The sequence below is a fragment of the Phyllostomus hastatus genome, unplaced genomic scaffold (assembly GCF_019186645.2).
Source record: "Phyllostomus hastatus isolate PE091 unplaced genomic scaffold, TTU_PhHast_1.1 phas_scaffold_1224, whole genome shotgun sequence".
In the NCBI taxonomy this organism is placed as follows: Eukaryota; Metazoa; Chordata; class Mammalia; order Chiroptera; family Phyllostomidae; genus Phyllostomus; species Phyllostomus hastatus.
Genome location: NW_025334008.1, coordinates 466748 through 489370, shown reverse-complemented (window position 1 = coordinate 489370; position 22623 = coordinate 466748). Strand labels below are relative to the sequence as shown.

The 22623-nt window shown below is 53.4% G+C and overlaps 3 protein-coding genes across 4 annotated transcripts; 2 read left to right on the top strand and 1 right to left on the bottom strand.

Annotated features, from left to right (window-relative positions):
• Positions 1-9651: 9651 nt before the first annotated feature.
• Positions 9652-21474, bottom strand: FGF21 (fibroblast growth factor 21). Of its 2 annotated transcripts, XM_045856211.1 has the most exons (5): positions 21459-21474; positions 13154-13223; positions 10792-11106; positions 10583-10686; positions 9652-10055 (listed from the first exon to the last, which is right to left on the bottom strand). In XM_045856211.1, exons 2-5 carry the CDS (start codon positions 13194-13196, stop codon positions 9762-9764), a joined length of 756 nt encoding a protein of 251 aa, XP_045712167.1. In that variant the 5' UTR covers positions 13197-13223; positions 21459-21474; the 3' UTR covers positions 9652-9761. The 2 variants fall into 2 exon arrangements, with proteins under 2 accessions (XP_045712167.1, XP_045712168.1); XM_045856212.1 differs by lacking the exon at positions 21459-21474 and having other exon boundaries at positions 10792-11184; positions 13154-14308.
• FUT1 (fucosyltransferase 1 (H blood group)) lies at positions 14385-17242 on the top strand. Its single transcript, XM_045856210.1, has 2 exons — positions 14385-14611; positions 15160-17242. Exon 2 carries the CDS (start codon positions 15162-15164, stop codon positions 16272-16274), a length of 1113 nt encoding a protein of 370 aa, XP_045712166.1. The 5' UTR covers positions 14385-14611; positions 15160-15161; the 3' UTR covers positions 16275-17242.
• Positions 18172-22527, top strand: IZUMO1 (izumo sperm-egg fusion 1). Its single transcript, XM_045856213.1, has 9 exons — positions 18172-19288; positions 19631-19705; positions 20069-20155; positions 20438-20458; positions 20735-20815; positions 21001-21101; positions 21366-21519; positions 21858-22074; positions 22327-22527. Exons 1-9 carry the CDS (start codon positions 19054-19056, stop codon positions 22517-22519), a joined length of 1164 nt encoding a protein of 387 aa, XP_045712169.1. The 5' UTR covers positions 18172-19053; the 3' UTR covers positions 22520-22527.
• The last annotated feature ends 96 nt before the right edge of the window (positions 22528-22623 follow it).

Here is a 22623-nt window from a genome sequence, read left to right as displayed (position 1 = left end):
CTGAGGCCAGCTGCGGCTTGTTTGATAGGATTTAGGGCCCAAGACCAGCCATTCTGATTGTTTCCATTTTTGACAATGATCTGTGAGTATTTTTGTATAAGACTTTTGCGAATATCCACTTTATTTATCTTCGGTAAACGCTTGGGAGGGTGACTCATGGTAGGTGGATGTTTGGCTGTCTTACGAAATTGCCGAATTATTTTCCAAAGGGGCTGCACCATCTGCTGTTCCCACCAGCAGTGCGTGAGGGTTTCCGTGGCTTCACCTCCGGCCAACTCTTGGCCTTGGCTTTCTGCTCTTCGTTCCCCCTGCTTTTATTGAGATGCAATTAACATGTAACTTTGAATTAGTTTCAGGTGGACAAAACCATGATTTGATATATGCATATACTGCAAAATGACAGCCGCCAGAGCTAACATCCATGACCTTACAGTTACAAATTTTCACGTGATGAGGGAGTTTACGATCTGCTTTCTTAGCAACTTTCCAATGCGCAACCCAGTATCAACATTAGTCGCTAAGTCGAACATTACAACCCGAGACTTACTCGTCTTATACCTGGAAGTGTGTTTACCTTTTGATCAGCTTCACCCATGGCTCTCAGCCCCAACTTTTTTTTATGCCTATGATCGATGTATCCCCTTTTTCAAAAAAAAATTGTTTATTTGTTTTTAGAGATGGAGGAAGGGAGAGAGAAAGAGAGGGAGAGAAACAATGACGCGTGAGAGGAACATCGATCAGTTGCCTCTCGCGCGCCCCCTACTGGGAACCTGGCGTGTGCCCTGACCGGGAATCAAATCGGCAGCCTCCTGGTTTGCGTGCCAGCGCTCGGCCCGCTGCGCCTCCCCAGCCAGGGCTCCTCAGCCCCTTGTTTTTGTTTTATACGGTTAATATTTACATAAATTTACCCACCCGTTACCAAGTTCCTTGTTCCAGTTCCTCGTGGCTGCTGACCCTTTCCTTCCAGCTTCAGTTTGCTTCTTTGTAAACGACATTCGTCAGCAGTTCTTTCAGGGTGGAACACAGTGTAGCCGTTTTTCAGTTTTTACTTGTCTGAAAGTGTCTTCATGTTGTCCTCGTTCTTTAAAGGCGGTGTGGCTCGCGTTCAAGCCTGGGTTGACCACTAGTTTCTCCCCGCATGACGGGGACTTCTGACTTCAGGCTCTTATTATTGCCGGGGATGGTCAGCTGTTACTCTAATGGTCTTTCCTCGGTCTGCGAGGCTTCCAGCCCCTGGCTTTTTAAAAAGGTCTTCTCTGTGTCTTCGGTGTCCAGCAGATTCTCTAGAATGTGCCTAGGTGTGCACTTCTTTCTGTGCCGCTCAGGATACTTTGTGCTTCCTACGTCAGAGATTTCATGTCTTTTCGTTAAATCTGGAAGTTGCTCTTTCTCTAAATTTGAGAGGGAGAGAGAGAGAGAGAGAGAGAGAGAGAGAGAGAGAGAGAGAGAGATGGATTTGGTGTTCCACTTATTTATGCATCCATTGGTTGACTGTTGTATGTGCTGTGGTGGGAGATCGAACCTGCAACCTTGGTGCACGGAGACTATGTTCTAGTCAACAGAGCTACCTGGCCGGGGTGCCATTATCTTCTGGAAGTTTGTCTCATATCTCACCCTTCATCTCTCTACATTTTCTTCTAGAAGTTTGTTGGAGCTTTTCATTCTATTTCCATGCCTCTTAATTTCTTCTTTAGTTTTCCAGCAACTTGTCTTTCCGTGCTGCCTTTCAGGTAACATACTGAGACCTGCCCTCCAGTTCAGGAATTCTCCCTTTGGCTGTTTAGAGAGGGGAAGGGAGGGAGAAAGAGAGGGAGAGGAACATCAGTGTGTGGTTGCCCCTCCAGTGCCCCTTACTGGGGACCTGGCCCACAATGCAGGCATGTACCCTGACTGGGAATGGAACCAGTGACCCTTTGGTTCTCAGGCTGATGCTCAATCCACTGAGCCACACCAGCCAGGGCTGGAGGTGTTTATTTTGTAGCTGTCAGTATTGCAGGTCTTCAGCTTTCTTTGAAACGTGTGTTTTGATTTCAAAGTTGACCAAAGGCTTTCAATTGAACCCGAAAAGACCAGGTTTCTGGGTCTGCTGCTGAAAGCAGAAACCACTCCAGGCATTTCAAATACAGGGACTTTATTAAAGGGAGTTGGTTACAAGGGTGCCAGGCGGCTGGAAAAGGAAACGGCGCTTCTTGAGATAGCGGAAGTAGCGGTTACCGGGAGCAGCTCAGGCCCCGCAGACTGTAGGACACGGAGGACTGGCCCCTGCTGGGTAGAACTCTGACCTCTAGGGAGAGGACCCCGGCAGCTGGCGCTCTGACTTCCAAGTCTGCACGGTCAGTGGGGGGCGCAGCGCCTCTGTCAGAGAGGCTAGAAGGCGGCGCAGCCAGCTGAAAATCACGCGCTGAAAATGGCAACGTGCCTGGGACCTGCAGCCATTGCTGCCGTGGCTGCTCGCCAGATGCAGGCTGGAGATGGAGGTGGGAAACAATTCCTCGTGTCCCACCGCCTCCCTCTTCCTCTCCTGAACGGGCCTCCTTGCCACTCCTGTTGGTTGGCAAAGGGGTCCACAGAGTTGGAATGTGGGCTTCATGCTCAAGTGACAGCAGCCACTCTCACCAGAGCAAGCAGAGGGAACCCTGGGTGTGTAATGAAGAGGAGATGGTCCAGCCCTGGCCAGTGGTTCAGCTGGTTGGAGCATCATCCTGTACACCAAAAAGTTGAGGGTTCGATACCAATTGGGGCAAGCATGGGAAGCAACTGATCGCTCTCCCCCCCCCCCCAATAAACATATCCTCAGGTGAGGATTTAGAAAGCAGAATAAACATTCCACACATTTTGCAGAGAAGGCCCCAGAATAAACAGCTGGTAAGTGTTCTTGCCTCACATCCTGTTAAAATGATACAACTCATCCTGACTAGCTCAGTCAGCTGGGCATTGTCCTGTGAACTGAAAGGTCGCTGGCTCGATTCCGGGTCAGGGCACATGCCTGCGTTGCGGGCCAGGTCTCTAGTTAGGGGAGTGTGAGAGGCAACCCATCGATGTTTCTCTCACACATTGATGTTTCTCTCCCATTCTCCTTCTGCGACCTTCTTTAAAAAAATAAATAAATAAAATCTTTAGAAAATAAAATGATAGGACTCTTAGAAGGTGTTTTCCAGGCTGTGCAATAAAGACAGGACACGGAGGAAACAGATGTGGGAGAGAATTCAGGATCACCACAGTCAGCTTCCTAAGTTATGTGATCATGAGAGCATCTAATGCAAAAGAGAAAAATGGGTCTTGCCCAGGTCAGTGTGACTCCATTGGTTAGGGCGCCGTCCAGTACAGGGAAAAGTCTCAAGTTCGATCCCCTGCCAGGACTCGATGGGAAGCAATCGAGGGATGTTTCCCATTCTCTCTCTAAAATTACTAAGTATCCTTGAGTGAGGATTTGAAAAAACAAAAACAAAACAAAAACAAAAACAAAAACAAAAACAAAAACAAAAACGGGTCTTGTCTTGGAACTTGAGCTTGGTGAGAATACACTTAGAAGGGGCCCAGGGCCAAACCCTCAACCATCCAACTGTTAACAGAGCCTCACCTGGTGGATGAGCAAAACCCAACTCCTAAGAAAAATCTTACCCAGGAGAACCCTTTTACCTAGAAGAAGAAATACTACAGCTAAGAGAGAGTATCAAAATCTTGATCAGAATAGAGGCATTGAGTCCTGGCTGGTGTGGCTCAGTGGATTGAGTGCTGGACTACAAACCAAAAGGGTTGCTGGTTCGATTCCCAGTCAGGGCACATGCCTGGGTTGTGGGACAGGTCTCCCAGTTGGGGGTGTGTGAGAGGCAACCACACATTGATGTTTCTCTCCCTCTCTTTCTCCTCTCTCTAGAAAGAAATAAAAATAAAATCTTAAAAAAAAAGAATAGAGGCGTTGAGGGAACATGTGTATATCCATCATGCCAGCGCCTCTGTGACCGTGCATTGTGAGGGACCAACCAATCCGTCCGATCATCACCCCACCCCCGCTTGACTCTCCTCGAGGGTGTTTGAAGCATCCATGAGAATCCGTTACGTCAGACTTGTGAAAAATATGAGAAAAACTGTATTATTGGTTTTCTTCTATTCAAGGTACCTTTCCCCCACAAGGTACTGGTATTTTTCAAGTTTTTTCTTTAAAAAAAAAATCTAGCTGACATGTGATATTATATTAATTTCAGGCGTATGACACAGTGATTAGACAGCGGTGTAACGTGCAAAGAGTTCGCCCCGATAAGCCCGGCACTCACATGACACTGTACGTAGTTGTTACAAGACAGGTGACTGACCACGTTGCCCGTGCTGGACCTCGTGTTCCCCTGAGTGTGTTTTATGGCTGGGAGTTTGTACTTCCTCATCCCTCCGCTCACAGGGAAGGAATCTGAGATTACACATTTTGTTACGTTTCATTGGTTAAAATCCCAGTTCGAGTTTGAATGTTTGGAGAAATCTAAAATTGGGAAATTCACAGCTGGCTATTTTTAGCTGTGAAAGCAGTCAGTGAATATTCAGAGGAAAGTTGACTGTTTAAAAATGGATTAATCATTACCAAAAAACAAATAGCTGGGAATAGTTGTGTCCATATTCAAAAGGCTCTACTGACATAGAAAAGATTTTACCTTAATCTTTTCAAAAGACAGTGCTGGAAAAACATGTTTTCCCACATGTAAAACAATGAAGGGGACCCTGGCTGGTGTGGCTCAGTGGACTGAGCGCCAGCCTGCGAACCAAAGGGTTGCTGGTTTGATTCTCACTCAGGGCACATGCCTGGGTTGTGGGCCAAGCCCCCAGTGGGGGGTCCGGTGAGAGGCAACCACACATTGATGTTTCTCTCTCTTTCTTCCTCCCCTAAAAATAAATAAATAAAATCTTTTTAAAAAACAATGAAGGGGACCCTTATCTTACATGTTATGCAAAAATTAACTCAAATGCAACCAGCAACCTAAATGTAAGACCTAAAACTAAAGCTCTTAAAAGAAAGCTTCTCTGAGGGAAAAAGCTTCATGCCATTAGATTTAGTAATGATTTTTAGGCTGGAACAGCAACATCACAGGCAACAAAAGTAAAAATAAGTAAATTGGACTATATCCAAATTTAAAACTTTTACTAGAAATCAAAGAATGGAGTGGGAGAAAATATTTGCCATCATATATTTGATGAGGGATTAATGGCCAGGATATACAAAGGAACTTTTGCGACTCAACCACAACCAAAGCCAATAACCTGATTTTAAAAATTGTCAAGGGACTTGAGGAGACACTTCTGCAAAGAAGATAATTCATACACATATCTCACAGACACGGGGCCCTGGCCGGGTGGCTCAGGTGGCTGGAGCATCTTCTGGCACTCCAAAAGTCGCGGATTCGATCTCTAGTTGGGGCACGTATGGGAGGTGACTAATAGACGTTTCTCTCTCACATCGATGTCTCTCTCTTTCTCTGCCTCTCCCTCTTGTTCTAAAATCGATAAAACAAATCCTCGAGTGAGGATTAAAAAGAAATCTCGCACCGTCATTTTCGCCCTGCCTGTTCCACACTGCCGTCGTTGCTAGGCGGGGCTGTCCAGCGTTGCTCAACGGTTCTGCTGGCACATGCCACGCACCTGGGCTCTGTGTAAACTCTGTCTGTGACTTTGGAGTATGAACTCATCCAATACTCCCCTGCAATATCTGAGTTGAGTGGCACCTCTCCAGAGAGACCTTTGCTTTGGCCGGAAGCCCTGGGGCGATCACTAGTCCCACCGCTATTCCCTCGGGTTCCCAGACTCGGGCACGCGGTGCACATGAGGTGGTGCCGTGGCTACACGGCTTTCAACAGAAGGAGGGTCACATTTTCCCCACCCAGAGCCCAAACGGTGACAGGGGGTCCTCCCGAAGTTTTCTTAGCGCAGTTTGGTGGATTGTGTGCGTGTGGTGAGATACACACATAACATTTACCATCTTAGGCATTTTTAAAATTTAAAGCTTTTAATTTTTAGTACTCAGTTATTGATTTTAGAGAGAGGGGAAGGGAGGGAGAAAGAGAGGGAGAGAAACATGCATATGAGAGAGAAACATTGATCGGTCGCCTCTTGTGTGTGCCCTGATGGGGAAATGGGGAATCGAACTGGCGACCTTTTGCTTTGTCAGGGCCTGTTTTAACCAATGTTAAGCATACAGTTCAGTGGCATTAAATACATTCACACTGTTACATGACCGTCACCCATCTGCAGAACTTTTTCCTCCTCCCAAATCCTAACTCTGTGCCCATTCAACTGCATTCCATCCCTCGTCTTCCCCCAGCCCCTGGCACCCACCATTCTACTTCCTATTTTTATTTCTATTTTATACTTCTTTTTAAAAAATGTTATAATATTTTTAAAGATTTTGTTTATTTATTTTTAGAGAGAAGGGAAGGGAGGGAGAGAGAAAGAGAGGGAAACAACACACATATGCCCCCCACTGGGGACCTGGCCCACAACCCAGGCAGATGCCCTGCCTGGGAATCGAACCAGTGACACTTTGGTTCTCAGGCTTGGTGCTCAGTCCACTGAGCCACACCAGCCAGGGCTCTAGATACTTCTTTGTAAATGGACTCATACAGTCTCTGTCCATGTGTGTCTGGTTTCTTTTCTCTCACTTAGCAAAATGTGTGTGTGCATGCGTGTGTTTATTCTTACCAGAGGATGTGCCTATTGATGATTTTAGAGACGGGAAAGGAAGGAGAGAGAGAGAGGGAGAGAAAGAGGGAGAGAAACATTGATGTGAGAAAGAAGCATTGACTGGTTGCCTCCCGTATGTACGTGCCCCATCTGGGGCCGAGCCCTCCCCATGCCCAGACATGCATGCTGCCCTGACTGGGAATGAAAACTGTATCCTTTCCAGCATTCCGGTCGATGCTCCAGCGAATGGACACGCACATGTCGGGGCTAGCGGAATGTTTGCAAGGTCATCCATGCGGCAGCATGCATCGGAATTCCCTTAAAAAAAAAAGAAATTATTCTTACTTGCAAACAGTTGTTTCAATCCTCACCCAAGGACATTTTTAAAAATTGCTTTTAGAGAGAGGATAGGAGGGACAGAAATATCGATCCATAGCCTCCCCCTATATGCTTGGGACCAGGGATTGAACCCACAACCTAGTGGCATGTCCTTACCAGGAATCAAACCTGCCACCTTTTAGTTATGGGAGGCGCTCCAGCTAATGGAGCCAATCGGCCAGGGCAGAATTTCCTTCCCTTTTAAGGTGGAATAACATCCCATTGGATCCAGGTTGGCAGGGTTTTAACCACCTGCCATGCACCGAAGTGGTGACCTTTGGGGCTTAGCCTTGAGACGCAGGTTCCTGGCCCGGGAAACTGCAGGTCAGTTCCCTCTCTCTACTCCGAGTCCCACCTCTTTCTCAGGGTTTCTTCTTCCCTCTTGTCCCGTTCCCTTCTGCTCTTCTTCCCATCTTCTTTCCTTTTCTCTTCCTTCCTTCCTTCCTTCCTACCTTCCTTCCTTCCTTCCTTCCTTCCTTTGATTGGGGTGGGGTACCTAGAGATTTCTCCTGCTTCTTATAAGCTCTTCCCTGCATTCTGAGGGGGCTGCAATGTTATCTAATTTCACTTGATGTAATTTTGAACTTACAGAAAATGTCATGCCTTGTACAAAGACGTCCGTGTATTCTTTACCCAGGTCCCCCAATTCTCGCCATTCCTGCACCCATTTGCACTAGTGTTTGCTCACTATCTTTTTATGTTTACTTTTCCAGGATCATTTGATATAACATTGGCAATACCACGTCCCTTTGTCCCTGAATATGTGGGTGTGTATTTGCTAAGGGCAAGGACATTCTTCGTACTAATCACAATACGATGATAGAATCAGAAACTTCAACATGGATACATTACTACTGTCTCATGGACAGAAGGCATCCAAATGTCATTGAGTGCTGTACGAATGTCCAGGACAGGAAATGGGTCCCCCCCACCAACGGCATTTGGTGCAACTGTCTCTCTGGTCTCTGTTCTTAGAAATAGTTCCTCTGTCTTTTTCTTTCTTGACATTAACATTTTTGAAGAGTCAAGAGTCAGTTGTTTGGCGGCAGGCCCCTTTGTTGGAATTTGTTTGATGTTTCCTTGCTATTACAGTCAAGTTAAAAAGCATAGCTATTTTTTAAAAGATTTTATTTATTTCTTTTGGACAGAGGGGAGGGGTGGGAGAAAGAGAGGGAGAGAAACATCAATGTGTGGTTGTCCCTCACATGCCCCCTGACTGGGGACCTGGCCTACAACCCAGGCATGTGCCCTGATTGGGAATTGAACCAGTGACCCTTTGATTCACAGGCCAGTGCTCAATCCACTGAGCCACACCACCCAGGGCAGCATAGTTATATATATATATGAAAGAAAAATAGAGTGAGGGAGGGCAGGAGAGAGAGAGAAAAAGAGAGAACGAAACATCAGTTGGTTGCCTCCCAAGTACACTCCTTCTAGGAATCAAACCCACAACCCAAGCATGTGCCCTGATGGGGAATCGAACTGGAGATCTTTTGGTTTATGGGACAATGACCCAATCAACTGAGCCACTTAGTTAAGGAAGCAGCACAGTTTCTTAATCCTCCTAAATCCCACCCCTGAAAATCCCACATGGAATAAGCAGAAGAGCAAAAGTTCACAGAGAACATCTTCCACTCAGGCCGCTGACCACGCAGCTCCATGAACCCCAAAACGCACATGGGTGGGGCAGAACCAGCACCAGCACAGGCAGCGAAGGAAACTGGGGAAGGTTCTGTGGAGGCTGGTGTCCCCATGGGTCCTCTGCCCTGGAGGGGGCGTGCACCCTGTCCCCATGATACATCTACGTACCATGATCCGATTGCCTCGTAGCGATGGACCATGGTGCTGCTCTCACACTGCCTAGTTCTCTGCTGTTTTTGGTGTTTGGACTAAGCTCCCCTCTGGCGAAGCCTGTCCTTGATGGTCATTATACTCCAAAGCCCATGGGCACGTGGGCAGAAGCATTTGGAACTTCAAGTCCTCTTCCTGAGACCCAGGATTCCCAATCTCCAGTCTCCCATCCTCAGACCACATGGCTGGCCCCCCCCACGTCCGCCCGCCCTTCTTCCCTCAGACTAGGCTGTCCGGGTTCCTAGTCTCCAGTTCTCCTGGGATTCCCATGTCCAGATGTCCAGCTCTCTGGTCCTTCGGGACCCACGAGTACCACCCTAGCACCAATAACACCCCCAGGATCCAAGAGACCTGCCCCAGCCCTGAGGACCAAGATATTTTCCCATTTCTAGTGCTACATGAACCCAGAAAACTACATCTCCCAAGAGGCTGTGGGCCTTCAGTGTCATTAAAAATAGTTCCCTGTTTAAAAATGAATCCCATTATTGTGGTATCCCTGAGAAACAGTTCCACAGCACCAACAGGAGGTTGGGGGTAAAATGGGTGGGGATAAGCTCTGTCCTGTCCAAGGGCAGGGGTAGTCCAGGGTCCCTGGGGACAGACACCTCATCTCATGGGAACAGAAAGCTGAGGCCCTGTGAAGGGGAGGCTGGGACTTTCTCACACCCTTTCAGCCATGGGAGCCAGGGGGCCTTGGGGGTCAACAGGGGAAGGGAAAGCAGATCCCGTTTCTTTCCTCAAACACACACATGCTCACTCTGATCTTTCTTTCATACTCTTTATTATTCCAAGTAAGAAAAGTAAAAATATAAATAAGATAAATAACCCAATAAATAAAGAGGAGACGCAGTCGTAAGCGGCCTGAGGCTTCAGGACACATAGCTGGGGCTTTGGCCCAGTGAGGACCGCACCATGCTGAGGGGGTCGGAGGAGCTCACATCTGGGGGGCCGGGGAACGGGACCCCTGGGCTCTCTGGCGGCGGCGCTGGGGGCAGGCCCTTCAGCGGCAGGAAGCGGGAGGGTCCCCAGTGGCGCCAGTCCGAGGATGAGGAGTCGTGGGGGGCCAGGCGGAGTGGGAGGCCAAGGGCCTCTGACTGGTAGATGTTGTACCCATCCTCCAGAAGCAGCTCCCGGAAGCTGCAGGCCTTGGCATTGAAGTAGAGCTGAGGGGACGAGACCAGAGATCAGAGACACCGCCACACCTCCTGCCTGGGGGGTCCTGGCCTCCCACCCCATCCTCTAGGATGCCCCTGGGTAGTTCTACAAAGCCCACTTCCTGTCCCCATCTCATAAAGAGGAACGTTCCAGCCCAGCGAACAGCCAAAGCTCTCCCAGACCAAGCAGTGGGGTCTGGCCACCCACCCCCCAAGGCCGTGGTCACAGTACAGGTTCCCTGAGTGACCACGTGCCCAGCACATAGAAGCCCGTGGGGTCACCAAGGGTCACCAGACCCAAGACTCCGTCTTTCAGGCCACTGTGCCATTCGGTAGCCTCGTGACTTGGGGCCAGCGGTGTTGTTGCCTGAGCCTCAGTTTCCCCTTCTTGCAAACATTGATGGCAATGGCCCCACCTTCACGGGTTTCAGTGAGGTCCAGCCGTGCAGAGGGTGTGGACCCTAAGCTGGCCTGGGGCAGTCCTGAAGGAGATGGGAAAAAGGTAGAGGTGGAAGAGGGCCATCCCGGGAACTCACCGATCCGTACAAGGACCCATCTGGCCTCTGGCACAGGAACCTGGAGGTCACCACCCCCAAGATCTGAATGACACCTGGCTTCAGGGCTTTGAGCTCCAAGAGACCTGAGGGGAGAAAGTGGTCAGAGACTCAGACCCCCTTTTCCCGGCCCCAGCACTCCAGGCCCCCGGCCCCTCCCCCTCGGGCCCAGTCCGAGCCCCCACACTCACTTTCGGGGCTCTGGCGGGCAGACCCCGCCACGGTGCCATCAGCCCGGATCTCCAGGTGGGCCTCCGTCTCCTGGGCATCATCTGTGTAGAGGTACCGCTGCCGGACTTGGCTCCCAAATTGGAGGAGGGGGCTGGAGTCTGCGATGGGGAGGGCCTGGCAGGCTCCCAGCAGGACAGCCAGCATAGGGACCCACAGTCCCGGGCACTGGACTGCAGTCTTGTCTCTGCCCATCAATGGCTCACGTCCTCCGGCGGGTCTGGAACCTGCAGTCCGAATCGCTGCAGGGTCTAGATGCTGTTGCAGATGCTGGCAGTCTGAGGGAGCAGATGCGCGGACTGCCGCTCAGGCGGTGCAAAGGCACGTCGGTTCTCAGCCGAGAGACACCCGAGTATCTTGGGATAGATGCAGAAGCTGCGGAATTTATATCCTGACAGACCCGCCCAGTCACCATCCGTTCACCTGACTTGTGATATTTGACCCACTTGGCAGGAGCAAGGATTCCACCGTGGCCAGGTCAGCCTGAACTCGTGATGCAATCAGGTGGTCCTTCCAGGTGGGGGCCCGGACTCCCGGGTCCAAGGGAGGAGTGGCTGGGGGCCTGGACCCTTGGGTCTGAGGGAGGAGGGGCTGGGGGCCTGGACCCTTGGGTCTGAGGGAGGAGGGGCTGGGGGCCTGGACCCTTGGTTCTGAGGGAGGAGGGGCTGGGGGCCTGGACCCTTGGGTCTGAGGGAGGAGGGGCTGGGGGCCTTGGGTCTGAGGGAGGAGGGGCTGGGGGCCTGGACCCTTGGGTCTGAGGGAGGAGGGGCTGGGGGCCTGGACCCTTGGGTCTGAGGGAGGAGGGGCTGGGGGCCTGGACCCTTGGGTCTGAGGGAGGAGGGGCTGGGGGCCTGGACTCTTGGGTCTGAGGGAAGAGGGGCTGGGGGCCTGGACTCTTGGGTCTGAGGGAGGAGGGGCTGGGGATCCAGACCCCTGGATCTGAGGGAGGAGGGGCTGGGGGCCTGGACCCTTGGGTCTGAAGGAGGAGGGGCTGGGGGCCTGGACCCTTGGGTCTGAGGGAGGAGGGGCTGGGGGCCTGGACTCCTGGATCTGAGGGAGGAGGGCTGGGGGCCTGCCTCCCTGAATGAATTTTGCAGATTGTCCCATCACTGGAGTTTCTGCATCCCACCTGAATTTCTAGGTTTCTGGGGTCAGACACTGAAGATCCTCTGTCATCAGCAAATCAGTAGGTGACACAGGACAAAGTGTTCTCTGCAAGGACACAAGCGTCCTGGCCCCAAATCATCTCATCTCAAGCCAACCTCCCATCTCAAGCTCACCAACCCCTGCCCAGGAGCTGGTGTATCAGACACCCAGGCCTCTTCCTCCCTGATGCAATCCTGTCTGTTTCTTTCATAAGACAAGCTACTTCAGGCCCAGACAAGTGCTCCCACAATGGCTGGCGTGGGTGGGTGTCTCTAGCTCTGAGTCACCAGCAGGTGAGCCGGACTCTGAGATGGAAGTTATAAGACAGGCTAGTGACCCAGGACCAGTGGAAAGGGGAAACTGAGACAGTTCCTTAAACAAGCAGTTTGCAGCCAAGTGGTAAACCTAGATGCTGAGCAGTTGGCAGCTACCTAATAAATTGTATCCTCCCTAAACTTGGCCCTGGCTGGTATAGCTCAGTGGATTGAGCACGGGCTGCAAACCAAAGCATTGTAGGTTCGATTCCCAGTCAGGGCATATGCCTGGGTTGCAGGCCATGGCCCCCAGGAACCGCACACTGATGTTTCTCTCTCTCTCTTTCTCCCTCCCTTCCCTCTCTAAAAATAAATAAATAAAACCTTTTAAAAACCCATCATCATTAAATTGCATCTTCCCTAAACCAAAGACACTTAAGAGTAAATGGTTTGCACTCCTCAACCAGAGGGTGAGCAGTCTAAATCGTCCTGTTCAGGGAGATGGCAGAGATCCAGTCCATGCCAGCCACATCCAGGGGTGGGTGGAGTTGAGGGAGTAAGTCTTCTTTAGGGGCATCAGCATAACGCTGATGAATATTCTATTGGCTGTCCTTCCCAAGATCCCCCCAAGCCCCCAGCCTTCAAAACTCTTCAAAATGAAGGTTCTGGCAGGCTTTCCCTTCAGGGAGCGTGCCCATGCCATTCCCTTCCCCCTCCCCTCTCCCCTGTCACTCTCCCACAGGCAGCATCTCCTAAGCTCCAGGGCCCCCAAGAGGCTTGCAACGAGGGAGCAATGGGCGGCAGCAGCTCCTCCTGGGCTCGCCCCCAACCCTGCTCCAAGCCCCCAGACCCCCTTTAAATTTTTAAAATTGGTTTTAGAGAGAAAGGAAGGAAGAAAGAGAGAGGGAGAGAGAGAAACACTGACCTGCCCTCCACCTGTGCATGCATTCATCGGTCAGCCCTTGCATCTGCTGCCCGGGGATCCAACCTGCAACCTTGGTGCACGGAGATGCTGCTGCAGCCGACTGAGCCACCCTGCCAGGGCCCCAAGTCCCCCTTTTCTCTGGTTTCCTAGTGAGCCAAAGCAGCCCAGCCCAGGCTCATTTCCCTACCTGGTCCCTCTCCGGTTGCTCCCTCTATCCGAAGCCCTTCCTCGTTTCACTGGCCCCAGCTTTAATAAACGTTCCCTCCTAGTCACCGGGACTCGTGATGTGGAAGCTTTCCTACACAAAGTCAAGACCCCACGTGCTGCCTGCCCACCCTAGGCAGACGAGTTCAGGGCCAGTCCCCCTGCCCCCTGCACCCCCCACCTGGTGGTCACAGTGAGACCCAAGGGCGGGAGGCCAGGACTCTTCTCAGTCTGAGGACCCCCAGACCCAGCCCTGCGTGTGGAGGAGTTATGATCAAGGGCCTGGAGAGTCCCAGCAAATTCCGGAGTGTCTGGTTCCGACTGCTGGGGCTGGGTGGGTGAGGTGGGCAGCTGCCTCCAGCAGGGGGAAACCGCATTGATTTCGTGGGGCAGCTGAGGTCGTCCTTTCCCCCGCTGGACTCTGGCCAGGTCCAGGAAGGAAGAGTGACATCCACGGTGCTTGTTTCTTCGGGTCCTCAGGAGGGGCTGCCTCGAGATGTGCCCCTCTGGGGAGTTAGGGGCCAGACCCTAAAATCTCCTCAAACGAGAGGCTTGGGGGCCGTGACTCTGGCCAGGGGCGGGGGTCCCCAGTGGGCACGGGGACACCTTCAGGTCGAACTCTCAGAGCTGGAGGAGGCTCTGCATCCGCTCCTGCAGCAGCCCGGCAAACAGGTTTTCCCGCCTCCAGGGGAGGATGTGGTCGGGTGAGAACTGCACCGCTCCCCGCCCTGCCTCTCCGGACCTGATTCGGGCCCCACCCAAAGTCGGAGGCCGGGCTGGGCGCATCCAGAGACACGGAAGACAAAGTAAGCCCAGGCAGCGGAGAAGAGGGAGAGGTTGACGGATCGCCGGGTCCGGCATAGCATCTGGGCGCTGGATCTCCAGGTCCAGCGACGGATGCGTGTCCTGGGTGGCCAGCCTGGCCCCCGGGCTGGCCAGGGCCGGGGAGAAGGGGGCTGGGATAGCGGGGTGGGGGGGTGGGGGGGGCCCTGGCAGGAAGGGGCGGGGCTCTGCCTCACCCCTACCTGCCTGGCGGGGGAGAGGTAGAAGCTGTGAACCAGTAGACCGCTCCCAGCTCGCTGGATCACAGAGCCCTGGCCGCCAATTGAGCGAGGAGGCGTGGAGCGCAGGCCGGCGGGTCCCGGGAACCTGGAGTCCGCGGTTCGGGGGCTGCCGGGTGTAGACTGCTCTTGAGGACAGCTGGCTGGGGCCACGCCACGGGGAGTGGGTACCCGCCACCCTCCAGGAGCTCAGGTTAGTGGGAAGGGCGGATACCCCACCCCCAGCAGTTGCACTCCCAACCTCTTTTTATGACCCGAGGAGTGACCTTCATCCTCACTGCCCTGCTACTGCTCCACCCAAGATCAAGATCCCTTATCAACCCTGGCCCTCCAGCCGCTCACTTTCTCTGTGGCCTGTGGCTTCCTGTCCCCTCCTCGGCGGATTCGATTCCTCATCCAGAGGTACACGTGAGAAAGGAGCTGGTGGAACACCACCCAGCTTCGGTGGGCCTCACGGGCAGGGCAGTGAGACTGGACTGCAAGGTGGGGGCGCAGGTGTGGAATCCTGCACTATTGCTCTCTTGGAAACAACCGTTTTTCACCATCTGCATCCCCACACCCCCAAATTCCAAACCTCCAGCTTCTCCTCCCTCAGATCCAGGAGTCCTGGACCATGATCCCCTTTTCCCTGAGACCCAGAGTCCAAACCCTGAGGCCCTTCATTCATTCCTTCCAACCTCTCCTTCCCAACGCCTCCCTCAGGCTCCGAGCTTCTGCTCACTCATTTTTTCTGCCCTGCAGCCATGGGGACCCTCAGCCGCCGGCCCCTCTGTCTGACCTTCCTGCTAGCCTGTGTTCTTGCGTCGATTGCCTTCCTCCACCTCTCGCAAGACCTCTTTCACAACGTCCTGGACCTGCCCGTCCTGTTCAGGGGCAGACGCCGGGCGACAGGCCCCGTGGCCATCTTCTGCCTGTCCGGCACTCGGGTGAGCGCCAACACCTCGTCTCCCTGTCTCGTGCACCCCGCCTCCCTCTCAGGAACCTGGACCATCTCCCCGGATGGCCGGTTTGGTAACCAGATGGGGCAGTATGCCACTCTGCTGGCCCTGGCCCAGCTCAACGGCCGCCAGGCCTTCATCCTGCCCGCCATGCACGCCACCCTGGCCCCCGTGTTCCGTATCACCCTGCCGGTGCTGGCGCCCGAGGTGGACAGAGACATGCCCTGGCAGACGCTGGACCTGAACGACTGGATGGCGGAGGAGTACGCCCACTTGCAGCAGCCTTTGCTGAAGCTCAGGGGCTTCCCTTGCTCCTGGACCTTCTTCCACCATGTCCGGGATCAGATCCGGAGGGAGTTCACCCTGCACGACCACCTTCGGGACCAGGCCCAGGATTTCCTGAGGCGGCTCCGCCTGCCCGGCACTGGGGCCACCCCGAGCACCTTTGTGGGCGTCCACGTGCGCCGTGGGGACTATCTGGAGGTGATGCCCTATCACTGGAAGGGTGTGGTGGGCGATCGCGCCTACCTCCAGCAGGCCATGGACTGGTTCCGGGCCCGGCACGTAGCCCCCGTCTTCGTGGTCACCAGCAACGGCATGGAGTGGTGCCGGCAGAATGTGGACACTTCCCAGGGGGATGTGATCTTCGCTGGAGACGGGCAGGAGGGCTCCCCAGGCCGGGACTTTGCGCTGCTCATGCAGTGCAACCACACTGTCATGACCATCGGCACTTTTGGTTTCTGGGCCGCCTACCTGGCTGGTGGAGACACCGTCTACCTGGCTAACTTCACCCTGCCCGACTCCAGCTTCCTCGACATCTTCAAGCCCGAGGCCGCCTTCCTGCCTGAGTGGGTGGGCATTAACGCCGACTTGTCCCCGGTCCGGAAATTGCAGAGGAGTTTTTTTGGAATAGTCTGACCCATCCAGAGCCAGCGTCACGGGTCTCCAGAGGCCGAGGAGCTACTGGCGGTCCTGCAGCAGACAGGCACCCATTTCTAGAGTAATTCTAGTTGGCTAGAATTTCAGAGAAAGAGAGGCTTTCAGCGACTGCCTGAGCACTCTAGAACCAGCAGAAAGTATGTTCCCGATGGCTGGCAATGTCTGAGGAAACTCATGACAGTTCTGCAAGGCACAATGGCCACCTGTTCTTCCCAGCACATATCCAGAGTACTTCTAGATGACTGTAGTACTTCTAGACGGCAGAGGATATCTAGATGGCAGAGAGCTCAAGAATCAGAAACTACTCCCTCTAGTGTTGACTGTTGAGGTCTTTTACCGAAGAGATGTTTCTCTTTCTTAGGCCCTCAGGACTGCAGGAACTCATGGGTGTTTTAAAGCAAGCACTAGCCAGCTCCCCTTCTGTGTTTCTGGAATGGTTCTAGATGGCGGGGGGGGGGGGGGGCTTGCTCTAGAGAGTGGCAAACCCTGCAGGGCTCTTCCAGAGCGGTGGGGGTCCTGGAGTTCCGGAGAACATCGGTGAAGAGTTGAGTATAGGTACAGCCAGAAGCTCAACACGTCACCACTGGCAGAAAGACTGATGCAAGGCAAACTGTGTGTTGTTAGGGCAGTTTCTGAGAAGAGTGAAATTTTCCAACTTCTCAGCCCCTGAAAAAAACCTCACAAAGACTTTATTTAGCTTATTCCAGCAGATAGGCTAAAATGTGGGAGGTGGAAGAGAGGGATGGCTGCAGAAATGCTGCAGCTTCTGAAGCAAGGCTTTCCAGAAATTTAAGGAGACTTGTTTTTTAAGCTCAAAAACTACCAAAGACAAGCCCTGGCTGGTGTGGCTCAGTGGACTGAGTGCAGACCTGCGAACCAAAGGGTCTGACTGGGTTTGATCCCAGTCAGGGCACATGGCTGGGTTGTGGGCCAGGTCCCCAGTAGGGGGCGTGTGAGAGGCAACCACACATTGATGTTTCTGTCCCTCTCTTTCTCCCTCTCTTCCCCTCTGTCTAAAAATAAATAAATAAAATCTTTAAAAAAACTACAGAAGGCAGGCACTGCCCATGTTGGCTCTGAGCTTGGGTTGCCTCTCTAAATTAAGGATGTTTCATCCTCTGCAGCTGAGCTGCTGGGGGAGATGATGGGTTTTCTGGAAGCCAGCTGGCATAAACGTGTCCTCTGGACTTGCAGAAAGCTGCTGGTACTGTACCTAATCACTGTCTGTCTGCCCCTGAATTCACGGAACTTAGTGACAGCTGGCTTTGGCAGTGAGGGATGGGAAGATTTGGGGGTATGCAGACCCTGGATTAACCTCATACCCCAGCAGGAGGACCCTTGGCCAAGGAGGATAGGATTCTTGACTAAGGTTTTAGGATTCCCTTGATGCTTTTTGAAGGGGGGTGAAGGTAGATATATTTATTACAAAATTGTCTAAGAATCTAAGCCCCTTTTGTAGTCCTCTCGAGGAGTTTTGAGCGACTGTTCACTACTCAGCTGCCATAAGGGGGAGAGAGGGAGGTATGACTTAAAAGTCCACATCACCAACCCGTCTGTGGATTTTTGGGGGCTTGCGCACATGAATGTGTGTGTGTGTGTCAGAAGGAGGAAAAGTGCACAACTTCCAGGGACACTCATGGCCCATGTGTTGGGGTATTCTCCTTGCTTAGATCTGGCAGCCTCTTGTTGCCACACTTGCCTCTGGACCCCAGTTCTTTTCTCGTCTCTCACTATTGGCCTCCGGACCTCACTTTCCTCTGGGACCTTGACATTCAGGCCGAGGCTGGGAGAGAAGGTGGAGCAAGAAGTCAGCACACAGTATAATTCTTTTTTTATGTATTTGTTATTGTATTTTTTCCATTACCATTTGCCCTCATACGCCACGCCCCCTCACAGTAGAACTCTTGGACTACATTTCCCACAATGCCACGGGGTTGGCTGTGGTTCTCTGCTAGGGAGAGATCCGCAGCCTTCTGGGAGTCGTAGTCCTAGGGCTGGGAATGGCCACTTTTAGCTTCCTCCTATCTCTATGTCTGGGGTCGTGGGCATCTAGCCGGAAGCCTGGGTCCCGGGGCCCACAGAAGGGAGCAAGCTGGAGTCCAGAATTCCATCCCTTGTTTCTGGAAAGCTGGAGCAGATAGGGTACTTCTATAGACACTTCTATCGATGCTGAGGAAGTTCGGATATGAAAAGCCGACCGCCTCTGTGACATCAAAGCGCGATAGGCGGGGACTCCTTTGTTGTGGTCCAATCAGACTCAGAGTTGGGCTCCTGGGCGGGGCCAAGGAAGCCCCTCACGTAACATCTCTTGGGAATTTCGGGCACCAAGTAGGAAGCTAGATTGAAGGCGGAGGCTGTGGGAGTTACCTTGTAGATGGAAGCGAACTGTGACTTTGGCCCCAGTCAAATCTCTATACTGCGCAACCAACCTCACCCTCGCCTCTAACAAAATCTTTAATTTCAGTAGTGGGAAAGTAGTAGAGTGGAAGGGTGTGGCTCGGTCTTCCTCTCTCAAAGCCCTGGGAACCTGGACTCAGCTCTTCGGCGAACCCTACTGTTTGAGGTTACAAGCCTCTGGAGATCGGCAGCGTCTGTTCAGGGTGCATCGGGACTCCTCGGTTCCCTAACGAGAATTGTGCGCCCTGCAAATTGGGGGTCCATTAGTCTCGGGGTAGGGCATCTCTTCATTTAGCGCTCACCTCCTCGGGGTGAGAGGACTCTTCCCAGGGATCTGCGCAGATTGAGCGCTCCGGCCTCAATGGGGCCGCGGCTTTCCCTCCTGGTAGGAGCGCTGGCCAGCTGCCTGCTTCCTGCCTTGGGTTGTGTCATATGTGATACAAAGGTCGTGGAGGCGCTAAACTCCTTGGAGACGGATTACTTGCCAGGCCACCTGGGGGCTGAGCATCACAAAAACGTGATGAAAAGGTTAAAGCAGGCCGTGCAGGATTTCAAGGAGCTGCCGATTGACGAGGATTCCTATATGGGGGTCGTCGGTGAGGGCAGGACGGAGCCCAGACTCCAGGGTCCTGGGAAAGGAGGGATCTGGGCTAGGATTGCTGGGTGCAGGGGCAAAGGGCCAAAGGTAGAGTCTCCTGGGTTTGAAATGTAGCAGGCTTGGGTACAGATTTCAGGGTTCCTCAGGGCTAGCAAATATAGTGTTCTCCCACCCCTTAGCCTGCAATTTTATGCAACAAAACTACAACTCCCAGAAAGCAATGGGTAAATAATTTAACCAGGCCTATCCTTGTCTAGTGGCCCCATGGGTATTGTAGTTGCCGAGACTAGGAAGCCAATGAGGCAGTAACAGTAGAATCTGGGGTTCTGTCTTCCCACAGATGAGCCCACGCTGGAAAAGGCATCCTGGAGTTTGCTGAAGGATCTGAAACGCATCACAGACAGTGATGTAAAAGGCAAATGCATGGAGGGGACAGGGCAGGGGGCTCCAGTTTCTCGAAGGGAAGTGATTGCTGGTGATGCCTGGTTGGGGCAGGGGGGTCAGGTACTGGGCTCTGGAGCCAGACTGCCTAGGTTCAGTTCCCAGCTCTGCCACTTCCTAGCTGTGTGGCCTTGCCACTTCGTCCCCCCTAAAAGGGAGACCATGACAGTGCAGACTTGTCCCAGGTGTTCTTAGCCAGCGTGTTAAGTGGCCACTCTGTTTCAGGGCTCTTCCCTGAGGAGGCCAAAAAGCGAATGCCAGGCTTGCAGACAGAGGCGAACTTCCTTGCCTGGGAGGAAGGGAGCAGACCACTCTCTCTCATCCTGCTTCTTTCCAGGTGAGCTCCTGGTGAAGGAGCTGTTCTGGATGCTGAGCCTGCAAAAGGATACCTTTGCCCGCTACGTTGCTCAGTTCCAAAAAGAGGGTGAGGAAAGATGAGAGTCCTGGACTGCAGCCCCCTCCTTCCACAGTCCAAGAGTCCCTGTTCCCAGCCCCTTGCTTCCCCAAGTCTGGTCCCTCAGCTCTCCCACCCGCCTCCTTCAGACGCAGGGGTTTGGGCACCCAGCTCCTTCCTCCCCTCAAAGCCAGGAGCTCCAGCCCAGCCTCTGCCTCTCCCCCCTCCACCCCGCCCGCGCTCCCTGTCTCATCCTTTAACTTAAAAATCTGATTTTCTCTCTCTCTCTCTCTTTGTTCTCTTCTGAGGCAGCTTTTTGTCCCAACAAATGTGGTAAGTCAGCATTATGGGTGCTGGCCCTCTCTCCCTCATCCCTGCACTGTGAACACCCAGCCTTTCTGCTCCCCCTTTTGGCTCTTGGTGTTTCTTCATTCCCCACGTCTTCATTCCTGGGTCTCCAGTATTCCTTCTGCACCAAGGCCATCTTGGGGAGCATTCTTTCCTGGTTAGACCCCGACTTCCTACTGGCTGCGCTCCAGCCCCGCCCCGCCCTCTCCTTTTAGCCCCGCCCCTTTGTGGGCAAATACAGCCTCCGCCCCGCTTCTTCAGGTATGATGCTGCAGACTCTGATCTGGTGCAGTACCTGCCAGAAGCAGGTTCACGCTTGTCGGAAGTCCTTGGATTGTGGGGGTGAGAGAGCTGGGCCCAATAGGAGGGGTTGGTGCCAAAGGGGCGGAGCCAGAGGAGTGACTGAGCACAGAGAGGGCGGAGACTACAGTCAGCGGGAGAGAAAAGGTGGGGCGACCCAGTGGAAAGGGGTTCCGGGACGGCCAAGAGCCACAGAGGAGCGTCGCACAGTAACCCCCTATCCCCAGAGCGCATAATCAAGGTCCATGAAATGGAAGACATGATCCTGGACTGTGAGCTCAACTGGCACCAAGCCTCTCAAGGCCTGACCGATTACAGCTTTTACAGGGTGGGGCCCTCTGAATCCTGTACCCTTGAAATCCAAGTCCACCAGGCCCATGCCAACCCTGTATCCACAGGCCTGCACCACAGTCCCCATGACCCATGACCTACCAGGCTTGGCCACCACCAACCCCCTGGGGGCCCTTTACCCTGACCAGTACACCCAGGACACCCATCTCCCCCCCATGAAGTCCCCACGATCTTCTTACCCCTGTGCTCCCGCAACCCCTGAATTCCCCAGGCCTCTGTGACCCCTTGAGCTTGGGTCTAGGTTTGGAGGAACAAGTCTGAGACCTTGGTATCCAAGGGGAAAGAGCCCACCCTGACAAAGACCATGGTGGCTCCGAAGGACGCGGGGACTTACCGCTGCCAGCTGGACACCGTGAAATCCAGCCCCGCCACGGTCATCCGTTTTCACGTCAAAGGTCAGCGCTTGGGGAGTGGTACCGAAGTCTGGGACTCAGGGCTGGGGGCTGTCTCCTTCAGGGGTGTGGCTTATGGCACAAGAACTTCCTGCCAAGGTGTGATTTCACGCCATGGAAGTGTCACTTCCTGCCCTGGGTGTGGCTTCTGGCTGCAGTGGCAGAGCTTCCCCCCCCCCCCCACAGGGTGTGTCTGCCTAGGTGCAGTTGGAGGCGCGTGATTGTCTGGTGCAGGGCCTGGCCCTGGGGTGGGGAGTTGGGGGGGGTGGGGGGGAGGGCTTGCCTTGGCCAGTGGGACCACCATGCCTTCCCAGGGCTATTCCTTCCTTCTCCCCTGTCAGTGTTGCCCAAAAGACTCGTGGAGGAGACATCATCTTCAAACACCCTAAACCATGCCGGGGTGGCCCCGGATGGGATCACTCAGCGTCCTGCCAAGCCGTCCACAGCCCTCCAGCCCCTGTCACCACAGTCTCCGAAGGTGGAGAACATGCTGGGAAGACTGCTGGTCGGGATGCTGAGCTGGGGCTTCATGGTGCTGATAGCCAGCATCACCATCCTGTGAGCTGCCCACTGAGGAAGGCAGAGATTGGAGTGAGGGGTGGACTTCCCGGGCAGAGTGGGGTCTGGGAGCTACGGAACCCTGAAAGCTGGACTTCCACTAGGGATGGTGCTTAGGAAAGAGTTTGGAGCTTGCTTAACCTAGGAGGGTGAAGCTTGGGTTGTTGCAAGGGTAAGATCAAATATAGGGAGGCCGGGATCTGATCTGGTTCGGCTATGGGCACCCTTGCCCCAAACCCCCCTCTCCCCCAGGATACTTTGCTATTGGGCTGAGAAGGACCCTTCGTACTTCACGGATGCTGTGAAGCACTGGTTCGGCAATGGCAAGAAAGATGCTCCGAGCTCCACGGATGCTGCGAAGCACTTGTCTGACAATGGCAAGAAAGATGCTCCGAGCTCCGATGTTCCAGAGACAAAGGCCAACAACATCTCGAGGAGTCAATAAAGATTTATCTGTTTGTCTAAGTATCTGACTCACTCCTCCATAAGGATCCTAACTTTTGGTTCCGCCCCCGCCCCCCAGGAGAGATCTGGGGATGGTCTTCCATC

What these genes read in the sequence shown, in the direction of transcription:
- FUT1 (XM_045856210.1), top strand. Translation starts at nt 15,162, where the DNA reads ATGGGGACCCTCAGCCGCCGGCCCCTCTGTCTGACCTTCCTGCTAGCC.
- FGF21 (XM_045856211.1), bottom strand. Translation starts at nt 13,196, where the DNA reads ATGCAAGGGCTGACCGATGAATGCATGCACAGGTGGAGGGCAG. An exon ending in CATGCACAGGTGGAGGGCAG is followed by an intron (nt 11,107 to 13,153) that starts GTCAGTGTTTCT and finishes CTGCTCCCTCAG; the next exon opens with ACTGCCAGCATCTGCAACAG. An exon ending in TGCCCGCCAGAGCCCCGAAA is followed by an intron (nt 10,687 to 10,791) that starts GTGAGTGTGGGG and finishes TTCTCCCCTCAG; the next exon opens with GTCTCTTGGAGCTCAAAGCC.
- IZUMO1 (XM_045856213.1), top strand. Translation starts at nt 19,054, where the DNA reads ATGGGGCCGCGGCTTTCCCTCCTGGTAGGAGCGCTGGCCAGCTGCCTG. An exon ending in CACAGACAGTGATGTAAAAG is followed by an intron (nt 19,706 to 20,068) that starts GCAAATGCATGG and finishes GCTTCTTTCCAG; the next exon opens with GTGAGCTCCTGGTGAAGGAG. An exon ending in CCGATTACAGCTTTTACAGG is followed by an intron (nt 21,102 to 21,365) that starts GTGGGGCCCTCT and finishes GCTTGGGTCTAG; the next exon opens with GTTTGGAGGAACAAGTCTGA.